This window comes from Schistocerca gregaria, chromosome 3 (genome assembly GCF_023897955.1).
Source record: "Schistocerca gregaria isolate iqSchGreg1 chromosome 3, iqSchGreg1.2, whole genome shotgun sequence".
In the NCBI taxonomy this organism is placed as follows: domain Eukaryota; kingdom Metazoa; phylum Arthropoda; class Insecta; order Orthoptera; family Acrididae; genus Schistocerca; species Schistocerca gregaria.
In genome coordinates, this window is record NC_064922.1 from 495,461,576 (window position 1) to 495,482,768 (window position 21,193).

The window sequence follows — 21,193 nt, forward strand, 5'->3', positions numbered from 1 at the left end:
TTCAAAGCAATTATCATGTTGTATACGTCCGTAAAGAATACCGGAATTTTTCCTAAGGTTAGCGTCTATGTTATTTTTCTCTGAGCCAGCCGGCGCACGTGGCTACCTGCAGTGAGGGTCATTGTCTGTTTCTTTGTTCGCGTGCGTCGTTATTGGAATTAGGAGACCTAACTTCTACAAATTCAACTTGTCGAGAGTGCCCTGCTCTGTTCTGATGGAATTCAGGTCTGTCGTTTTGTCGGTAGTTTACGTAGTATCTTGTTTGTCAGTCATGTGGTGGAGAATTTCTAGCGCAATCGTAACTGCGCGCTGAACTGTTGCGTCTGAAGTTATTCTGTCTCCCTTGACGATAATTGTTTTGGTTTCCATATTGTCTGTTTCAATGGTTATGTCTGTCATATTCATAATTACAGAAGTGCTATCTTTCTCTGTAACTATTACTCTGCCAGTGGTTGTCATATGGGTGGTGTCTGTTTTGTCCAAGATTTGCGTTGTAAGAATAGCCTTGTCGTGTACAGTTATTATTTCTTCCATCGCGGACTTGTGACGGATGTGACCTGTAATTGTAGTGTTCCTGTTTTCACGTTCCGCAATTATCAGTGTCAATTTCTAATTCTTGTAAGAGTCCCTGAAAAGCTACAATGTCGCCTTTGCAACGTCCTGCCAAAATCGTATATCGTAAATGTTCAGGCAAATAGATTAAGCAAATGCGGATGAGTTCTGAGGGGCTGTATGGGTTTGACAGGTACTGATTCTTGTGCAATATGTTTTCAAAATATTTCACAAGACTGGAAAATTCAGATTGTTCGAAATGTTTCGTCATAATGATGCTATGTTTTACTCGGTCTTCTGTATCTTGAGTCCAGTATGCTGAGAGGAAGGCATGATAAAATTCTCCTTCACTGTGACAATAGTGAATGACCGATCACATTCTTACAGCTGGTTCATTCTCCAAGTAGCCACACATAAATTCTAATCTGTGCTCTAATGACCAGTTGGGAGGAAAAGAATGAGAGAATTGATGGAGCCACGCTTGTGGATGAATGTCGTTGCCGGAATTCTTAAATGTTTTGAATTTACGTGTAGTAATGAACAGCTTATAGTCAAAATCATCCTGTCGGCGAGTCGCATCTCGGTCATTGTTACGTCGTTTCGGCGGTTCAATCTCAAAATTCGGAGTATCTTGCCAATTTCTTTCATAATTTCCGAAGTGCCCTGTGTTATTATTTTGTGGTTGTTCCGTATTTCTATGTCCCTCTCCCCTTACTGGAGCGCGAGTGTCCTCTGAAATATGTAATTCTTGTATTACTTGTGCCAATTGATCTTGTATTTCCCGGATTTCTCTTTTGTACAGTATTTTGATTTAATTTTGTTTGAATTTTCTAATTTGTTCAAGCTCTTCAGTGTCAGTGAAGGCTACAGGTCTTGTGTCATTCAGACCATCATCTACCTTTGTAGGTAAGTTAGTGAACTGATCTAAAAGTTCGGCTACTTTAGCCGATAGTGAAATTATTTCCTCTGTGTGTTTTTCTGAACCAAGTTTGAGAGTGTCCATTTGTGTTGAAATCGTATCTACTGTGTCCTTTAAGTTTTCCTGAGTTTTTGCAAGTTGCGTAACCGAATCGGTAGATGCAAACTGAGTCAATTTTAGCCCGCAAGGTCTCGTGATTTTCATGAACAATAGTATGCAGTTCTTTTATGGCTAATTCGTGATTCTGTAATGTATTTTCATGCCGCGAAAAAATAGGTTGGAAATGCTCACAAATTTGTGTTTTACGTCATTACAGACTTTTTGACATTTCTATTCGATTGTATGAAACTCTGTAGTTAAATCTTCACGTGTTTGTTCAAGTGTGGTGTCTAACTTTTGAAGATTTTGTTCCATTGTGTCTAACTTTTGAAGCTTTTGCTCTGTTTGTCTCTGGTTTTGTTCTAATTGTTGCATTAATTGCTATAATAATGTATTAGTGTCTGGAATCTGTTTCTCTATGCTTTTTGGCAGTGCATTTTCACCGGTAACATTCACATTATGACAAGCAGAAAATGAGTCTTGACTCATTTGAGAAAACGGTGAGAACCCAAAACCTAAGTCTACAGTATTTGCAATATTGTGTTCTGTCACTTCGGAATCCTGAGGCGAGCTGTTGCTGACCGATCGATCGATAATGCTTCCCTGTTCACTACTTGTTTCATTGTCTACACATTATTTGCCGCCCGTTCCATTTCCCTATACACAATTACCAAATTACTACTTTGAATGTCTGTTAATTCACTACGCTCGTCGTCACTATTATTTCTCAGTTTACTATGGAGCCTAGTGTTACGTTTTTCACACGCCATTATTGTCACAATATTTCACACGATAACACAGAAAAGTACTCTTTGAAGAGGAAAAATAAGAGAACACATTAACAAAGCACTGAAAATTATATCTAGTTAATTGCAAGCGCAGCTGCGAAATACTTGGTGCATATCTACATGCATGCCACAACTGTTTTACTGTACAACAATGAAAAACTACAACTACAAAGCAAATTCTCTCTATAATTACGCGCTAGCAATAAACAAAAGCTACAGTAATTACACAAACTAGAAGAAAAAATCAGAAGATTCCAGTGAGGTATCCTCGGCTAAGGGTCTACATATGAAACGTCCCCTTTGAAAAATTATACAAGACTGTGTTTGAACTGACACACAATATTTTTAGCGCAACAATATTTTTAGCGCAACGGAATCTGACTTTCAATAATCCCTACAAAAGAATGGCCCTGACTAAATTAACCTAGACGTTTCACAAATCACTTACCTCACAAAAATCTTGGTTACTCGAACTACCGCAATACAGCGAGCGCCACTACTGCCAGCTAAATACAAGATTCAAACTACGGAAGGCACCAACTACTGATAGGCATAGTTAGCAAATAAAAGCTTTTGATAGAGAACAAACAATGTATTTACCTCAATAGTGTTCAAAAGTCATAATGTATATAGCAGTTCATGGCATCCCGTCTTACAAATTTCAGAACTCCGCCATCTCTCTCCCCACATCCACCACTGCTGGCGGCTCACCTCCAACTGCGCAACGCTACGCGCTATTAACAGCCAATGGCCCAACGCTACAATGGCGAGTATTACAACAATGCCAACCAGCCTCAGACTGCACACAGTACAGCCGGTGATTTTCATACAGAGCGCTACATGGCGGCGGCGTTACCAATATGAGAACCTATACAGCCTACTTACAAAATTAGTAGTGAATGATTGTAGTAAAGATATTAGCCATGGAACTTAAAATATGAACGTTACTTATAAAACTTTATAAACTAAAAAGTGGAAGTTCTTATATCGGGGAGTATAATATTATACAGCATTAATTAAGAGTAAAAAAAATCTAAATCATTGTGATTGATATTTAAAAAACAATTCTGAGACTTTAAAATATTCAGAAAGGTTAACCACGAGAACTTTGACACATATTTTCAAACTGAAGGTATTATAAATTTATTATCTTTCAAATACAGAGCAGAGTGAAATATTTTGAGCTGTTACAGTATTTTTAAGTTTTTCCTGAAAAGCACATATGCAAAATAATGGTTGAGCGTCAACTTTCGCGGTTAGTACCTAGGGACAGGTATTTTTTGGACAAAACAAAAAAAATTGGGTTTCTAAAAATTATCCTGATTTTTCTTCTTTAGGACCAAGAGCATAATATATGCCAGATAATCAGATAACGACAGGATTATTAGAAAGTGCACCAGAATAGCTAGTTGTAATAACTAAACTTTATTAACGACACACTTTTTCAGCATATATCGCCATTGTCAAGTGCCTGCGAATACAATTTTGGATTCGACAAGTACTTGTTAGGTTTCCAGGGGTTTGTGGCACCAGATACCTACGCACAGGTCACATACTTCCCGTAATTCACGGGTGCTTGGTTTGTGGGCGCGGACCTGGCGCCCGACAGCATACCGGATTCAGATTAGCGGAATTTGATGGCCAAGACATCAACATGAGTTCAGTATTACGCTCTTCAAACCATTGAAGCACGATTCTGGCCCTGTGACAGGGACAGTTATCCTGAGGAAGACATCAAGCATAAGCGGTTCTGAGTTGTCACTAATAATGTTCACGTAGTCCATAGCTGTAACGGTACCATTTATTACTATCGAAAATCCCATGAAGGCCAGGCGAATGTCCTCCATAACACACAATACTGCTCCCACCGGTCTGCGTCTGTGGCACGCTGCGTGTTTCGAACAGCGGTCGCTTAGATGACAGCGTATCTGGACACGACCATCAACCTGGTTTAACAATAAACTGGATTCATCCGACCAGGCGACACGATCAACTGATCTGCGGTCTAATCTCGATGATGTCGTGCCCACTGTAATCTTAACCGACGTTGTTGTTGAGTCAACGTGGGAACACATAGGGATAGTATGCTGCGGAACACCATGTTCAACACTGTGCTCAAAACCACTCGTGCCTGCGGCCGCACTGTACTCTGTCGTCAGATCTGCCACAGATGGCTGCCAATCCTGCTTTAGAAAGCGGGTAAGCCTCCAATCCCTATATTCTGTGATGATGTGTCGAAGTCCAACTTTCTGTTGCCCACTCGTGTTTTCAGAACTCTTCACCCACTTTCCATGTATGATCACTACAACAGCATGCGAACAGCCGACCGGCTTCGCCGTTTCCGTGATGCTGGATCCCAGGCGCTGGGCCATAACAATCTGGCTTTTATCAAGGTCTGGCTTAAGTCGGCGGTTTTCCGCATTTGCGCCGTTTATCATCGCTAGAATGATTCGATATTCGTCTCTGCTTCACTCTTATACTTCTCTTACCGCGTCAGGTGCTCTTAGCGCCATCAGGCAGCATACAACCTCACGGTGGGCAGTAGTCATAATGTTTCGGTGCTTCGGCTCATCAGTGTACACAGAAGAAGAAATCCCAGTACTGTACGATTACACAGTTGATAATAAGCTACTAGAAACAATAACTATCATGCATTACCTGGGAACAATCGTCCAAACCCACATAAGGTAGAATGACCAAATAACACAACTTGTAGGAAACGTTTGTACTACTACAGTATACAGACGACTCAAGCATGTGCTTTTAATGAATTAGATGGGATCTGTATTACACGTCTTATCTCGTCTGGTACTTGGTTAAAATGTGTAGATTATTGGTGTGTTGTGTTTGTTATACTGAAGTACTGGCTATTCTTCGCTTTTGAATGCCTTTACTAACACATTTCGTTTAAATTTATACAGAAGTAGTTTAATCTGGGACTACTCTGTCGATAGGTCTCACAAAATTTCGCTTTAAAATCATTTTTTTCATAAAGGAAAACAAAGCAGCATTTTCCATAAATAGTGGGCATCACATTAAAGTCACAATGAGCAGTAGACTTCAGCTACAAATTGCTAAAACGAGATTACGAATATATACCGAAACACCAGAATCAATGCATATGACGACTTTCAGGAGGGACACACTGTATCAACGATTGCTAGTGATATACAGTTACAGTTCACACAGTTATGTATTGGTGCACTGTCCTTTAAAAAGAAAATACTTTACGTATTATCAATAACCAGAAATAGGTACCATGTGTGACGCTCATGTGTCAAGTGCTTTAGATCATGCTGTGTTTGAACAATGTGTAGAAACTGGAACAGGTTAGACGGTATAGCATGCCACGGCCTGCAATAGGTGTGCTGTCTGACACAACACACCATGGAGCACAGTGTTGCAAGTGGGGCTGTTAGTGGGAGACGATCGCGTGTCCATAGGATTCCTCCTCACATTTTTTGTTTCCTTTAGATAAAGTGTATTTGCCCCTTATCTCTATCACAGTGATAGTGGTGGCAGCAGCACAAGTGGATGGGGGAAAATCGCTTAAACATGGGGTATGAGTATAATTTTGTGATATCTTGTGTCTGGCCTCGAGTGGATGCATTTTCAGATTAATACGTCAAAAAGTGCAGTGCGGTTATTTTCAAACACTGATAATGCAAGAATAACTTTCTTACAGTGAAGCGTTCCTATATAAATAGACTTGGAACATAGTGCATTTGTTTAAATAATGTACTGTGTTATCTGCTAATTTTTTAAAGTCTCATATGTATGATAGTCATGTGCTTCTTTGGATGACGATCTTAAAAATTGGGTTCTTGGGATACTTGGAGAAAATCAGCAAATTTGCTGCAAAAAATGTAACAAATAGCCCCTAATTGTAACAAATTGCTCCGAAACTATAAACAATACTCGAAGGTAGCCGAATGTTAGAGTTCTTGCAGACAATAATACCATTGCTTGGCCATGACATCAGTAAATTGTAATAATTCAGCCAATAGGAAAACGCTCTTTGATTTTCGCTCATCCACTGTAGTGTCAAAGGGTCTGTTGTCATTTTTGGGTCATAAATAGTAGTAATTTAGCGTATCAAACTGTCTTAGAGGAGTGAGGGAGGAGAAATGGATGGCGGCAACTTGGTCTTGACGTCATAAATTGTAGTATTTCAGCCAATAGGATACCACTCATTTTGATTTACCGACTTTTTTTTTCGTCAGTACGAGAAGAGGAGTGCAGGAAGTCGTAAGGGGTATGGGGGGAGGCGGCAACTTAAAAGGACTCAGATGGTTAGCGGTTAAACATGCTGGACGTACATAAATAACCTTTAATATCATTGGTGCACTGTTAGTGTACATTAGGTTCTTGAATTAGATTTGCTTAAACGCAACTCACATGTGCGTGGTTTGTTTATGTAAGCGGCTAGGCCAAGTGACATCACTCTTTATAACGAGTTGAATGGACTGTTTGTCTTCCATGATACTCGATTCGTTTTCTTTCGGAAAAATATTTCTCTTACTAACCTGTGACTGAACCTCACATTTGAAATTGGAAATATTTCTTTTCCCAGCGCAGTGAACAGTCGTAATCAAAACTGTTTTATTTGCGTTTAAAATGTGACGAAGGATATTAAGTTATAGTACCCAGGACATATTACTATATTCTTTTGGGTCCAATCCAGGACACATTTTTAAATTAGTTAAAACAGTTTAGTGAAACATTAACTTTATTTACTCGGTTATATCTTTCAATAGAAGCGACTTTATTACAGAAATGACGTGCGTGTCTATCAGAGTGGTATAAAAATGTAGCATCTTTAGCAGCACAACCCACATCACATTTATTCACATCTTTGCCTTTAAAAAAATCTCGTATGTTTAGTGAATCAGTAACATTAATAGCAATCCTATTTTAGCTATGTTCATGTGGACTTTAATATTATAATTTCCGTTAAGCGAAATAGAAAATTCTCCACTTCGTAGTGTGCAATTAAAACGCTCATTGTTACTGTCACTAAACAATTTCAAAATTTTTTATTGCTCTTTTGCCTATTGCTGAACGATGAGACAAAAAACGAATAGAGATAATATGATCAGAATCATGTAGACTAGTTACTTCACAAATGAAACCAATATAAACACCCCTCCTGTGTTGCCAAATGACTAACTGAAAAGTTGTGCCGGGACCGGGAACCGCGGCTCCCCATCGACGCCAGCGCTTGCTCCAAGGTCGGCTGAGAGAGGCACGGTCGAAAGAGAATGCTTAAAAACGCTGTGTCGAGCATACAGGTCAACGATTAAAGAAAATACTCGTCAGTCATAAAATTCTCATTTTTGTAACCCTGGACAGCTCTAAAAAACAAGAACTCGCCGGGATAATCTCTAGCATATGATAAGGCTAGTTATACAGAATGAGATTTTCACTCTGCAGCGGAGTGTGCGCTGATATGAAACTTTCTGGCAGATTAAAACTGTGTGCCGGACCGAGACTCGAGCTCGGGACCTTTGCCTTTCGCGGGTAAGTTATAGCCACCATGTTGTTAATATTGTCTCACGGGCCCCACTTGTGAGCGACGGATCGCATACGTTCGTCGCTCACTTCGACCCCGCCACACACAAGCCATTTCTCAAGCAATTTCATACTATATTTCGAATGCTATTGTGTCATGAAGTTTTTCAATGGAAAATTGACGACGTTTAGCAACGCTGGTACTTCTTTTCCGTATGTCAAGTCATACTTGCAACATTAAGTAAAGAAATAACTGAAAAAAATTAATTTTTATGGAACTCATATTGGAACTTGTGTTTGGAGCTATAGGCTACGTTGCAGGATACATTATATTTTTCATTGACATCATGTGTGCTGTTCACATCTTTTCAGTTTGTATGTCGCAAATACATTTTAAATCCTCAATTCGTTTTTCATTATTAGTCTTGTAAACTACAAGTGTAAAGGACTCGGATACGGATGGGGGTAGAATACATGATATGCAATCCATGTATTGAGTAATAACGATTTTATTCGCACAAGTATACAAATAACACCCGGACATAACAAAGGCGCATCGCCCATAAATTGTCAGAGAAAGTACACACAGCCCTTCTCGCTGGTCAGCGACGTTGTTCCCCCAAGTATTTGAACAATGGCTCGATATGTCTATAGAAAGGTTATCGATAGCAGTATTGTTGATTCCCACAACACCTGTTGTAAATTGTATGAGGGAGAGTCACATTATATGAAATGACAAGGGACTTAAGTACGGATGTAGAATAGATAAGCCAATAAATATTTAAATTAAAATATGCATTTAATATTACCTTATTTTGCTTAGAAGCTAACACCTTTAATAATGCATCTGGTTGTTCCACAAATAAGACAACATCATTAGTTGGAACTAAGTATATTATGATATTCTTTGAATTTCTATTTCTAAAGCACAAGCTCCAAAACGTTGCTCAGTGTAAAAACTAAGAGTGCTTTCGAAATGTCTAAAGTAAAAAAAAAGAAAAAACTTACCAAACTCTTAATATAATGTGTTTGCTAGAGGATACCAGTATGTCTTTGCCCCCCACCGCCTTTAACTCTCAAGCGCCCTAGAGTAGTCACGTATGTCCTCTCTCTCTCTCTCTCTCTCTCTCTCTCTCTCTCTCTCTCTGTCTACGGTGATGAGTGTGAATGGTTGTGTTTTCCCGAAATCGCCACTTAGGTTCCAGATAAAGGTGACAGGATGTCTTCTTTTTGAGTGAATGATGATAGTTAACGTTTTCCTTTCAGGTTTTCTACGGTTAGGGAGAATTTTTTGTCTTTTCAGTCTTCCGCAAATGTAGGAAATGAGATGAGAAGGGCCGAGCTGTTCTAGGCGCTACAGTCTGGAACCGTGCGACCTCTACAGTCGCAGGTTCGAATCATGCCTCGGGCATGGATGTGTGTGATGTCCTTAGGTTAGTTATGTTTAAGTAGTTCTAAGTTCTAGGGGACTGATGTCCTCAGAAGTTAAGTCCCATTGTGCTCAGAGCCATTCGAACTATTTTGAGATGAGAAGGGAGCAAGGACGCTTCGTTGTGGTCCAAACTCCTGCTACGATAACTTGGAGTAAAGTGTAGGCATGCTTGTCTCTCTTTATCCTCACGCTAAATTCACTGTGAGTTTCATTATTTCATAGAGAGTGTATTCCTCAGTCAATTTCTAGTGAGAATCACGCAGTAGATTATGACAGAATGGTCATAAATGTATCGAAAGGTAGAAGTTGAAGTTTGTGCAGTTGCATCTGTCTGTACGTATAGACTTAAGCATAAGAAGTAAAGTATCGTTGATACGAAATGATAGCAATATTGCATATAACAATTTGTAATATTTATTACGTACTGTGCTGGAAACGTTCTGTATATTAACTAGCAATTATCCATTCAGTTTTGCAAACTGTTTACCTATCGTCATAAAATGGGCTTTCGAAGGAGTCTGGCGACTTACTGAGAAAACACATATTAAGTGCTTTGCATTAGATGAAATACGAAAGGGAATTTGATAACTATTTCTTTAGTATCCCCGCCCCGCCAGCGGACATCGCGGCATGGAGGCAGATGACCTGGCGTTATTATCAGGGTGGAATGGTGTAGTTAACTGCCATGGAGAGGAGTGGGGGGGGGGAGGGATCACTATGGTATGGGCCGAGCCCCATGAGAAAAACAGAGCACAGAGCATACAGTATGTGACACTGCAGGTCTTACGGGTGCCAGCAGTCATCTCTGGCAGGGAGCCAGTAACTACTTCACGCAGGTTTAATAATTCTTAATTGCATGTTTAAATGCGTGCTAGTTCTCGATAGCACTCGACTTTCAGTAAGTATCTTTTCATTGACTTTTGATTTCCAGTGGGCCTCGCACGGAGCAGTGCGTTCGCGTAATATTGTCGACAAGACAACTTGTGCGAAGACACAAGTCAGTTCTGGTGCTCGTATTTCTCATGGGTACCATTCGTTGCAGGACCTGTATTTCTCGTGGGCTCCGTACATTGCAGGGTCCGTATTTCTCGAGGCCGCATGTGTGCAGACCAGCTGACGGAACTGTTTGCCTGCATGTGGCAGTTGTCACGCTGAAATAAACCACCGTAGACCTCGCCTTGCCTCTCGTGCCATATTCCGTTTCTGTGCGTTCAGATGTCAGACATCAGCTGCCCACGCCTGCCGTGTGTTGTATTTATCCCTGTGAACGTCTCTATGCTGACTTTCTGCTCCCCCGTGGATAGACTTCATGGCGAGTTCTCATTTTCTCTTGCAGGGTTCTGTTCTCCAGCTTGTTAACGAGGCACTGTCGGCCCGTACAGTACTTTGTGCCGACAGTATTGTTTAGTGGCGTTGTCACGCATGTGCGGATGCTAAGGTGACGACTAATACGCCCTTATGTGTGTGATGCTTCTATTGCTTTTCCTTCCGTTTTCATAGTGTTCATACTGGGCAGCCATGAACCCAGCATTTTTTCAGTGCTACCACAATTGCACTCACAGAAGGAGAAGCGGCAGTCATGTTAGGCCTTGATTGCCGATTTGCAGGGTCTCTCGCGCAAGTATCGTTTTGAATGTCCAAACTGTGCTACCTCATATGCAGAATCGCTTATTCAGGGCGTAATTGTCTGGTTAGCATCCGATCCTGGGGTCCATACTAGGGCGTTGTTGTCCGACCTCTCTTTAACAGACGTTGCTCCGACTGCGAAATCCGAATGAGCGTACGGCGAGGGCAAGGAACATCGTTTCCTACAGTTGGCATGTCGCGCAATAAGGCGTGCGTGGTAAACAGCCCCCCTGTACCTGTGGAGTACCTCAGGCGTCCTTCTCTTCCGTCGAGTCACATGGTGTTGACACCGTTGACAACTAAGGCGTAGTGCCGTCGCAGTGCTACTCGTAGCCCGCATGCAGCTCTGCGAGTTCACGTCGACTGCTACGTCGTAATTCTCACATGCGGCTTTTTTCAGATTTTCGGCATCGCTCTCCTTCCACTCATTGGGCGAGCCGGCAGTCCAGCCCCCATTATAATTTGGTACATGTTCATGTGTGGGGCAAGCCATCAGGTCGGTTATTGAGCAACTATTTGTAAAATTTGGCTTGCCACTGGTAAAAGCCGAGTTGGAGCTTTGGTAGGATCAAGGCGTGGTTTCTCTAATTTCGTCGAGTCAGTGAGCCACCAATATCTTGGTAATTCAGAAGCTCGATGGCACTGTGCACCTTTGCGGCGATTTTAAGCAGATGGTCAATGCGCAATGCGTCGCAGGTCGGTATCCAGCTCCACAGTCAGAGGAGTTTTTGGCGAAGTTGTCAGTGGGGTATATTTTTCACGTATCGACTTGTACAATGTATACTTGCAGATGAATGCAGATTCTTGGAATTTATTGGTAATCAACACTTCCCTTGGGTTTTACCAGTTAAATGCTTCCCTCTATGAATATCGTCTGCACCAGGAATTTATCAATAGTATTTGGAGTAGCTGATTCAGAACATCACAACCGCGTAAACTACGTTTATGTAGTCTGTGTTATGGACTGTACACGAAGGGAGCATTTACGAAACCTACAGACGGTATTCCAATGCCTTCTTGAGAATGGCCTTCGTTGCAAGCTGGAAAAGGGGAGTTTTTCCTCCACTGAGGTGCAGTTGTTGGAACGTGCTTATCAGAGATGTCCTCATGCCCAAGAACAAACACATCACAGCCGTCGTCATCATCCAGTCATTTTTGGCCAAGATTTCGTACTACGCTTAGTTCATCACCCATTTCAGATACATCTGCTATATTTTCAACCAGCTTCGCCAAAAATGTGTAAGCTTGTCTGATCTGTGGATTGTTAAAGATCTTTTGAGTCCCTTAAGCAGTGTTTGTAATCTGCTCCCAATTTGGCTTTTACGACAGGTGGCCTTTGATGCATCCTAGTATATCACTAGTGCAGTTCTGTCCCATTGGAACCCAGATGGCACTGAACAGCCAATCAGCTATGCATCCAACACGCTTTTTAAGTGCAGCGCAATTATTCGCACCTGTAAAAGAAGGAGCTGGCTATTGTTTTCGAAATTAAAAAGTTCTTTTTTTTATTTTATGGGGAATTGTCCTCCTCATCACCGGTCACAAGGCACTGGTTCTCTTATCTGGCCGTCGTTCCACGCTACCAGACAGGACTACCCAGTAATTGCAGAGGTGGGCTATCTTTCTCAGTAATTATTGTTATGACATTCATTACCACACCACTGCCCAGCACGCAAAAGCTGGTGAATGTGCTTTTGCAGCTGCCAGTGGGACCAATCCTCAGTAGGCTCTCGTGTTCGTGTTGGATGATACCTCGCAGCAAACCTTGTCGGATTTTTCATTGCCAATGTGAAATGTTACGAGTCTCATGGTTACCGACCCGCTTTTCCGGAAAATCATTTCGGATGTCCAGATGTATTGGTTGGGCTGTCTCTTTGGGTACATATCCAGTGTGGTATATATTTTTTCTCCTGTGATCGACTCAGTGTTGTCCAGAGGTCCTCAATCCGCCACAGAGGAGCAATGCTGTCAAGAGGTTGCCCCCAGTTCTCTGCCCCGGCATACTCCACTTGCTGCATTTGTCGCACTGTGGTATGATTCGTATGAAGGTTTTGACACAACGACATGCCGGCGATCAACTATGACATTGAACAACATAGCCAAACTGTCCTCCGTCACATTGACAGCCATCGTTCACGCAATGTTGACCATTTTTGTCATCGAGGAATCCCCAAGGACTCTCGTGTCTGATAACAGTCGGCAATTTGTGTTTGAGGATTCTGAAGACTTCTGCATTTGCAACAGTGTCCTGTACCTGACTACAGCGGCTTCTAACAGGAAGTGGAGTACTGTTTTCATAGATAAAAACAGGACTGCCTCTTCCTGCGATGATGCGTTGTCGAGTTTTCCGGCTGAGTATCAGGCGACGCCGCTCAATGTGTGCAGTCCGGTCGAACGTTTCCATGGGCGCCAGCTGTAATGTTTCCTGGATGGATTTGTGGATTTGTTGCACGCTGAGTCGCATGCCCCAGAACACGTGTAACTTCTTGTCGCCCCCCCCCCCCCCCCCCAGCCCCCTCGGCGGCAGGATTGCTGTTTGTGTCTGGCTGCTCAGCAGCAGGAGTGGCTGTCAGGTGCTGTGGTGGATCACAAAGGTCGGCAGATGTTTGTCGTCTATGTCGGCTGGATGCACCTGACCCAGTAAGCCGGGCAGTAGGATCGGCCCTGACATTGTTCCATTTGAATGTCGCATCGTCCCACTTGCAGCAGTGTGCTTTCCCGCTGCCCCCACCCCCTTCGCGCCCTACCCCATCCTTCATTCACTTGTAGCACCAACCAGGCTCGCTGCTACGTCTCTCAATGTGGAATCGATGGACATTGACTTGCACCTCCTCCATTTCATTTCAGTTGCCTGAACATAGCTAAAATTAAGATACTAAGAGAAACTTAGACATCGGCTGCATAAATTCAACAAAAAGTGAAAATTTGTACCAGATTGAGACTCTTCACTTTGGTGTCTTTTCTGTCGGAAAAGAACAGACACTACACACTTATAAATAGTAATGGCTAAAATCTTTCCTCTTCACAGCCCAGGATTCACTGTGTTACAGTAGAACAAGTACAACCATCACCTCATAAAATTTTATTTTTGTGTCTCTTCATGCGTTTTTTGACGAAGATTAAAAATTTCAGAATAATTAATTAGTGGCTGTTATTAGCCATTATTGCATTATCTTTTACTGAGTGGTGCTCCTCGCCTTCATAGCAGGGCTCCTCTCCTCCCCACTTGTCATTCCCTTTCCGAAAGCTTGGTCTGAAATACTCTTCCAACCAGCCTATCCTTTTACTCTGTCAAATGATATTCACACAATATCCACTCCACCATTACCTATACACTACACATGCCGTTGGACCACATTTCACCATCCTCTTCTACTAATACAAGTTCTTTTCCATCCCTGCTTCCCACATATAGGGCACATATTCTTCACCAAAAAAAACCGTCCATTACCTTTAATGCAAAATCACCACATCCACACAAATCACCAGTTTCTCTAATGTTCACCTTAACAAAATATGCTCTTTCTGAAAAAAAATGTTTAATTTTATAATGACCTGTATTAAATTTCTTTCTGTGATAACACAAGAGGACGGAATCGGTTTTGTGTCTCACAGGGCCTCTACAGTTTCTATAAGCATCAGAGAGTATATCCGGTTCACTCATTTGTGTTGTTCTGCATGCAATGTCCTTCTCTTGTAGGGAAGCATTGGATTCTCGACATTTTTTTAGGCCTTCGACGATCCAACGTGACGTACTCGTAACACAAAAAATAATACGTATGAACACAAAAAATAGATATGTTCAGGACGGCCACAGTGGCAGAGCTGTTCTAGGCGCTACAATCTGGAACCGCGCTACCGCTACGGTCGCAGATTCGAATCCTGCCTCGGGCATGGATGTGTGTGACGTCCTTAGGTTAGTTAGGTTTAAGTAGTTCCAAGTTCTAGGGGACTGATGATCTCAGAAGTTAAGTCCCATAGTGCTCAGAGCCATTTGAACCATTTTTTTGATGTATTCAGCGATATTAGCATTAAATTTGGCTACGTAATGAAATTCCTCGTTTTAATTCATATACACTATATGCAATTCCACACGCAGCAGGCAAAATAAGACGACGGCCGCTGATCCTAGACTGCCTGCAAAGTTTTGTGACCAGTGTTCTGCTCACTCGCAAGAACTCTGGATCTTTCTGACGCTCTTCTGTACATAAAAACATTGTTAAACAAATTACTTGAACATGTGTAATGACAGTAATTAAGTTCAGGAGCTCTCTCACACAGTCCTTCTGGTGACGGTTGCTTTAAAACAATGTTACGAATAGCTGAAGCTGAGAAGAGGAAACTTCTTGCAGTAATGGGCGTTCCATGCCTGCGTTGTGAGCTACTTGTATTTAGTTTCACACGGTAGCAGAGCAGCTAACACAGTCGACACCATCTGTCATTGTGGGAACTGTCACCTAACTTGTGCCTCATGGCCACCTAAAGGCAGCTGCAACTTTCGTAAATACCCAACTATTTAACAGAGCAGATGAAACTTGAAGTGGTATAATTCGTATTTGAAATGTGAAAAATATATGTATTTCTACACCTCTAGTGATTTTAAGGCAGTCTTACACAGGAAAACTTGATAATAAATTTCGTTTATTGTCTTTTCAATATCATTTTATACCATTGTAGAAATAAGGTCATACGGGATTCAGTGCTTTCGTAAGGACCTTCACTGCGCTATTAACATGCCAGAAGACGTGTCTGTAGAAATTGTAGCGCATTCCTAACAGCCGTTTGCGAAATTGTGATGGAATATGTACACAACTACAGACGAATATATATGTATAATTTTTTTGTTAAATCTCACATCACCCCTGCGAATTCAATTAATTTCACTTGCGTATGACATCACCATAGCCATTTATCGGAAGGGGTGGGGTGGGGGGGACTACAACTAAAATTTGTTGTTTAAATGAATTGAACTACAAGAATTAAATTTTATATGTGAGCCAAAAAACTCATTACATACCATATAAATGATGGTTAGCCACTCTCTTCCAGAAGTACATGAGGATTATGCAATGAAAAAAAAACTCTGTACTCCAGATCCTAGGAAGGGAGGAGGGAAAGAGCCCCTCTTGCTACACTGTTGCAGTTACCTAAGGACACCACAATGAAGTCACTCCCATGCATCATTTACTCTGTTATATCAACATACACAGTCTTCTTGTTTCCCCCTTGTGGACACCCAAGGACATCACAATGAAGTCGCTCCCACATGTCGTTTACTCTGTTATGTCAATATACACAGTTTCGAAAGATGTCACTACAGGTTTGGTAAATTTGGAAAATTGCATGCATACTTCAGTGGCACAAAGATAATTAACAATTTATATTTACAACACAACTTAAACATTAAACAAAATTTTAACTTATGTTTTTAAAGAAAAATAACGTTGTTGTCAATGATTGAAGTCAAACATGAACATTCGTGTTATAAGTAACAAAACATAAGTGAATTATTTAACAATCATTTGGCTTATGTAGTGAAATAAATACTAGCATAATGTGCAGGAGTGCAAATATGTAAACCTTTTTATACAATGTACAATAACCGTTTATTCATATGACAGATTAACGGAGATTGTTAATAGTGAGCTAGTAAGTGCAACCACAGTGAGTATGTGAGACTGAAATGGGTCCAGAACCGTTTTACAACAGAAAGGTTCTCAGTGTGGGCTCTCTCTGCAAATGATACCACAAGTCACCTGTATGTGAGGATGGCACGTCTTTGGAAGAAAGAGAGCTTTTTGCCTGTCTAACAGGATTACACTTTAAACTTCTGCTGTGTGTGAAAGCAAGGATGCATTGTCGTGTAACTGCGAATACGTATGGACTTTTTTAACACTCTGCATGCGTTCGGGACGCAATTGCCAGCATATCTCCTTTTGGAAGAATGATTAATGCTCTACTTTCAGATGTATGGGGTTAGGGAGACTTTACTGCGTCTTTTCCAATATTCTACAAGAGTAGGAAATGAGATCTCCGAGATGGTGCTCTATCGTGATCCAAGCTGCTGTCACGATGACGGAATGAACAGTTTGGACATTATCGTCTACATTTAAACCGAGGGTAAATTCATCGTTAACTTTACTCGGTGACAGAGGATTTATTACAACGTTAATTTCTAGTGAGAATCACCAGATCAGGAGCAGTACCTTTTTATGCGTTCGGAAGTAGCACAGTATGGCATTTGCGTTTGGTTGGGTCTGTCTATTGAAATCCAATCCCAACGGTTATATTAAGTCTTGCTGTAGGCGTTCTGATTGATAGTTCATCTTAACTATGTCTAATTTGCTTCGTATTATGCCATGTTAAAGACTTGTTTCTTTATTCAATGACTTTCCATGTGATGCCGAATGGGATTTATGCCGTCTGCCTTCCCAGAAAATTTCAATTTCTGTGCCTTAGCACTTATTTAATAACGCTTTCACTCGCAATTTTAGTAAAATTTTGTGAAAGATAAAGATCTTCATGACCACCACATGTGGTTATGAGTCCACTAGACTCATTCTTGTTCTAAGCCTAAGTCACAAAATGCTTCCCACTTCCTATTAATTAAAACAAAGAGAACGAATCTGTATAGTGAGTTTCGGTAATTGCTCTTTTACGAGTGTAATTTCCGTGGAGGGAGATTCACCTGTTCATTTTTAGCCAATAGAAACCAGACCTCTCCATTAGGCGAATAATACGCGGAATTCAACACCTAAAAACTTGATATATATTGCAAACTTGTAGCTACGTATGGAATGGGGATACACTGTCTCTGATAAGCTTTCTATAGATGTGTGGCTACTAACTGTGTGTAGGAAGTGATGTTGATTTTATTGCGTATGTGGATTGATTTGTGGATTTTTCTTCCTGCTCCCTCGTTGTCTCATATATCCTCCCTTCTTTCCAGCGCCTCCTGATCCTATCCGAAATCATGGGCGCATAACTAAGTCGATTACCTGATTTCTTTTTATTTTATCGATGGATCACGTTTATTGGCTAATAACATCAGCAAAGACCGACTGGTATTTCAGTTATTATATCTTAAATTCGACTGACCACTCCAGAAAATATGATCATTCAGACTGTCATCTATTATCTGCTGCGTTTCAATTAACATGTATGTAACTAATTTGAAATGTTAGAGGTTCAAAGCTAACAAAATGTTTCTAAATTACGATGCCATACAAAGTCTGATTTTACTCCTGGCGATTGATACTCTCTTGTTAATGTTACCCTTTCAGAGAAAGATAGATAAATATTATCCGTAAAAGATGCTACTGAAAATGCTTTAAGTTAAGCCTCTGTTTGCAATGCAACGTTTCCCATTCGTGTTTACGTCTCCGTGTTATCCATTATGCATCCCAGAACCATACCACATGTTACAGGCCTAGTATATGGAAATCTGATGGTTAGTGAATTCCGTTATGGATAGTTAATTTGGAAGTTTTGGTGCTCAACTATTTGAAATGCTGATGTCAAGGCAGAGCACTACACTTTCAAGATAGCAAGAGGATATACATTACTGGTATGAAGAAGCAAAAGAAGGGAATGGAGAAACAGAGATGGTGTGTACTATTAAATTATCTTTGCTGGAGAGAGGGAGAAGGAGTGAGTATATATTGAGGGATTTACTGTATGTTGTTAGGAGCCGGCCGCGGTGGTCTCGCGGTTCTAGGCGCACAGTCCGGAACCGTGCGACTGCTACGGTTGCAGGTTCGAATCCTGCCTCGGGCATGGATGTGTGTGATGTCCTTAGGTTAGTTAGGTTTAAGTAGTTCTAAGTTCTAGGGGACTGATGACCACAGCAGTTGAGTCCCATAGTGCTCAGAGCCATTTGAACCATTTTTTGTTGTTAGGACTTCGAGATGAACTGGCGGGAGGGGGGATGTGATATGAAATGTTTCTTAATTTCTATGGTTTTGTCTAGTCTGAAGCCTTTGAACTTTTTCTAAGTTTTGGCTGATACGACACGCACCGCTTACAGACCAACTGTGTTCATGAAAAGAATGAAATGTCAATTAAGAAAAAACTCCAATAAAATTAAACTACCAATGGTCTTTTTTCAGTAAATGAATTATGATGTTTTTGTGTTGGTTGGGCCCAGCATGTCTTGCGAGTGCGACCACACCGTCTGCTGCGGATTGCTGTCGGCCTCCGACTCGGCGACTGCGTCGCTGCGGGAGATTTACCGGCGTCCCCCGAGGCGCCGCTACCCACGTCATATCAGCCGTCGACGCCTGCTGCATCAGCACATGTCCTGCCCCAACACTTTCGCCAGAAGGTACCGCCAACAGGGACAACTCTACCAATATTTTTCCTTCTTTCAGTTGCCGCGTTAACTGATATGTACGAAAATGTGTACTTCAGAACCATCACAGACTATTAGTCTTAATCTCTAATTACACAGCTTGTGGAAACAGTGCATATAGTAATGGTAAAGTTGGCTCAGAAACGGGTTTTTGTGGCCAGATTTACACAATAAAAACTGTATGTTGGAAATATTCAAAACATTGAAATAGGCACCTTGACAAGATATTCTGACTTCAAAGAAAATTCAGAAATTCTCGTCATAAAAGACAAATTTTCCATTAGGGAGGGTCTATTACGTGACTAACGTCTTGTACATAGCGTAAACTTCTGTCAGATATGTGTGTGAGGAGTAAAATATTTTCGCTCTGTTTGTTATCCGAAAATGTAAAACTTCTACCTCTCCGTCTTCACAGAACTGACAATTACTTTTTTGGGTCTCCCTCCTTCCTCATCATTGCTCTGCGCTGTCTGGCACCCTGGTGCTTTACAATACAGGCACTTCATCAAATTTTCAGTGGAATAGTACACTTTTCTGCAGCTTTTGCACTCTTCATTTCCATACTAACCACTGCAAAGACGACAAACTGCAGAGTACCATCGTCACAATTTTGATACTTGTGGTCCTCCACTCAGGTCCTAATTAATCTTGAAATGTTGACAGCCTTCAAAACAAAGCGAAAAATGTACAACCTGAGAACAAATAGCGAAAAAGTTGAGAAAATTACGACAAGGTGTCTCTTTTCTGTCAAGCTCCCTAGTGCAACATTTCCAGTTGATATTATTACACCTAAATCCAACAAAATATCTACTTTCAAAACTGACAATTATATGCTCTATGAAAGAAAATAAGTAGTTTTTACTCAGAAGTGAAGGAATGAGCAGAGTAAAAAATTTTTGTAGACTACCCAGAAAATAATGGCCACAAAGACAAAAGTAAAAACATCAACAATTGACAGAACGTGAAATGCTGAAAACACGCCGACTGGTTGTTGTTAAATGTATTCTGCGTATGATGCAAATAATGGCGCCTCAGTTCGTTTCTTCAAGTCCTTGGCACAGCGCCAGACTCAATAGTTTTCATAAAGCCCCAGAGTTGTCCCACTCGGTTAAGTTGTCCCAGTTGATGTTACGTCTCTGCCAAACAATGTCTAGATGTTCCCCAAAGCTGTGGAAATTTTGGAAATTTGTAATAAGTTCCTATGTGACCAAACTGTTGAGATCATCGGTCCCTGGGCTTACGCACTACGTAATCTAACTTAAATAACTCCCACTAAGGACAACACAAACACTCGCGCCCGACGGAGGACTCGAGCCTCCGAAGGGGGAGCCGCGCGAACCGTGGCAAGGCGCCCAAGACCGCCCAGCTACACCGCGCTGCAAAGCTGTGAAGTAATCACACTGGTTTAACTACAATGTGCAACACAATTAAACGATCAAATTTTCAGAACCCTTTAATTGTCTCCCACTGCGAAGGGTAACTTTAAAATTCGGTACAAAAGTGCCTACTACACATTGTAATCAAAAGTACCCGGACACCTAGCTGAAAATAACTTAAAAGTTCGTGGCGCCCTCCATCGACAATGCTGGAATTCAGTATAGTGTTGATCCATCCTTAGCCTTGATGACAGCTTCCACTCTCACAGGCATACGTTCAATCAGTTGCTGGAAGGTTTCTTGGGGAATGACAGCCCATTTTTCACCGAGTGCTGCATTGAGGAGAGTTGTCGATGTCGGTCGGTGAGGCCTGGCACGAAGTCGGCTTTCCCAAACATTCCAAAGGTGTTTTATAGGATTCAGGTCAGGAATCCGTGAAGGATAGTCCACTAAAGGGATGTTATTGTCGTGTAACCACTCCACCACACGCCCTGCATTACGAACAAGTGCTCGATCCTGTTGAAAGATGCAGTCGCCATC

At 41.4% G+C, this 21,193-nt stretch overlaps 1 protein-coding gene across 5 annotated transcripts in view; it reads left to right on the forward strand.

Moving 5' to 3' along the window:
- The window catches only part of LOC126354140 (uncharacterized), a 170,220-nt gene that overhangs the window by 24,213 nt on the left and 124,814 nt on the right, over nt 1-21,193 (forward strand). For all 5 annotated transcript variants that reach the window (XM_050003540.1, XM_050003543.1, XM_050003544.1 and 2 more), the window contains exon 2: nt 19,074-19,250. In XM_050003540.1, coding sequence (XP_049859497.1) covers nt 19,075-19,250 — 176 coding nt within the window. In that variant the 5' untranslated portion in view covers nt 19,074. The remainder of the gene's footprint in view (nt 1-19,073; nt 19,251-21,193) is intronic.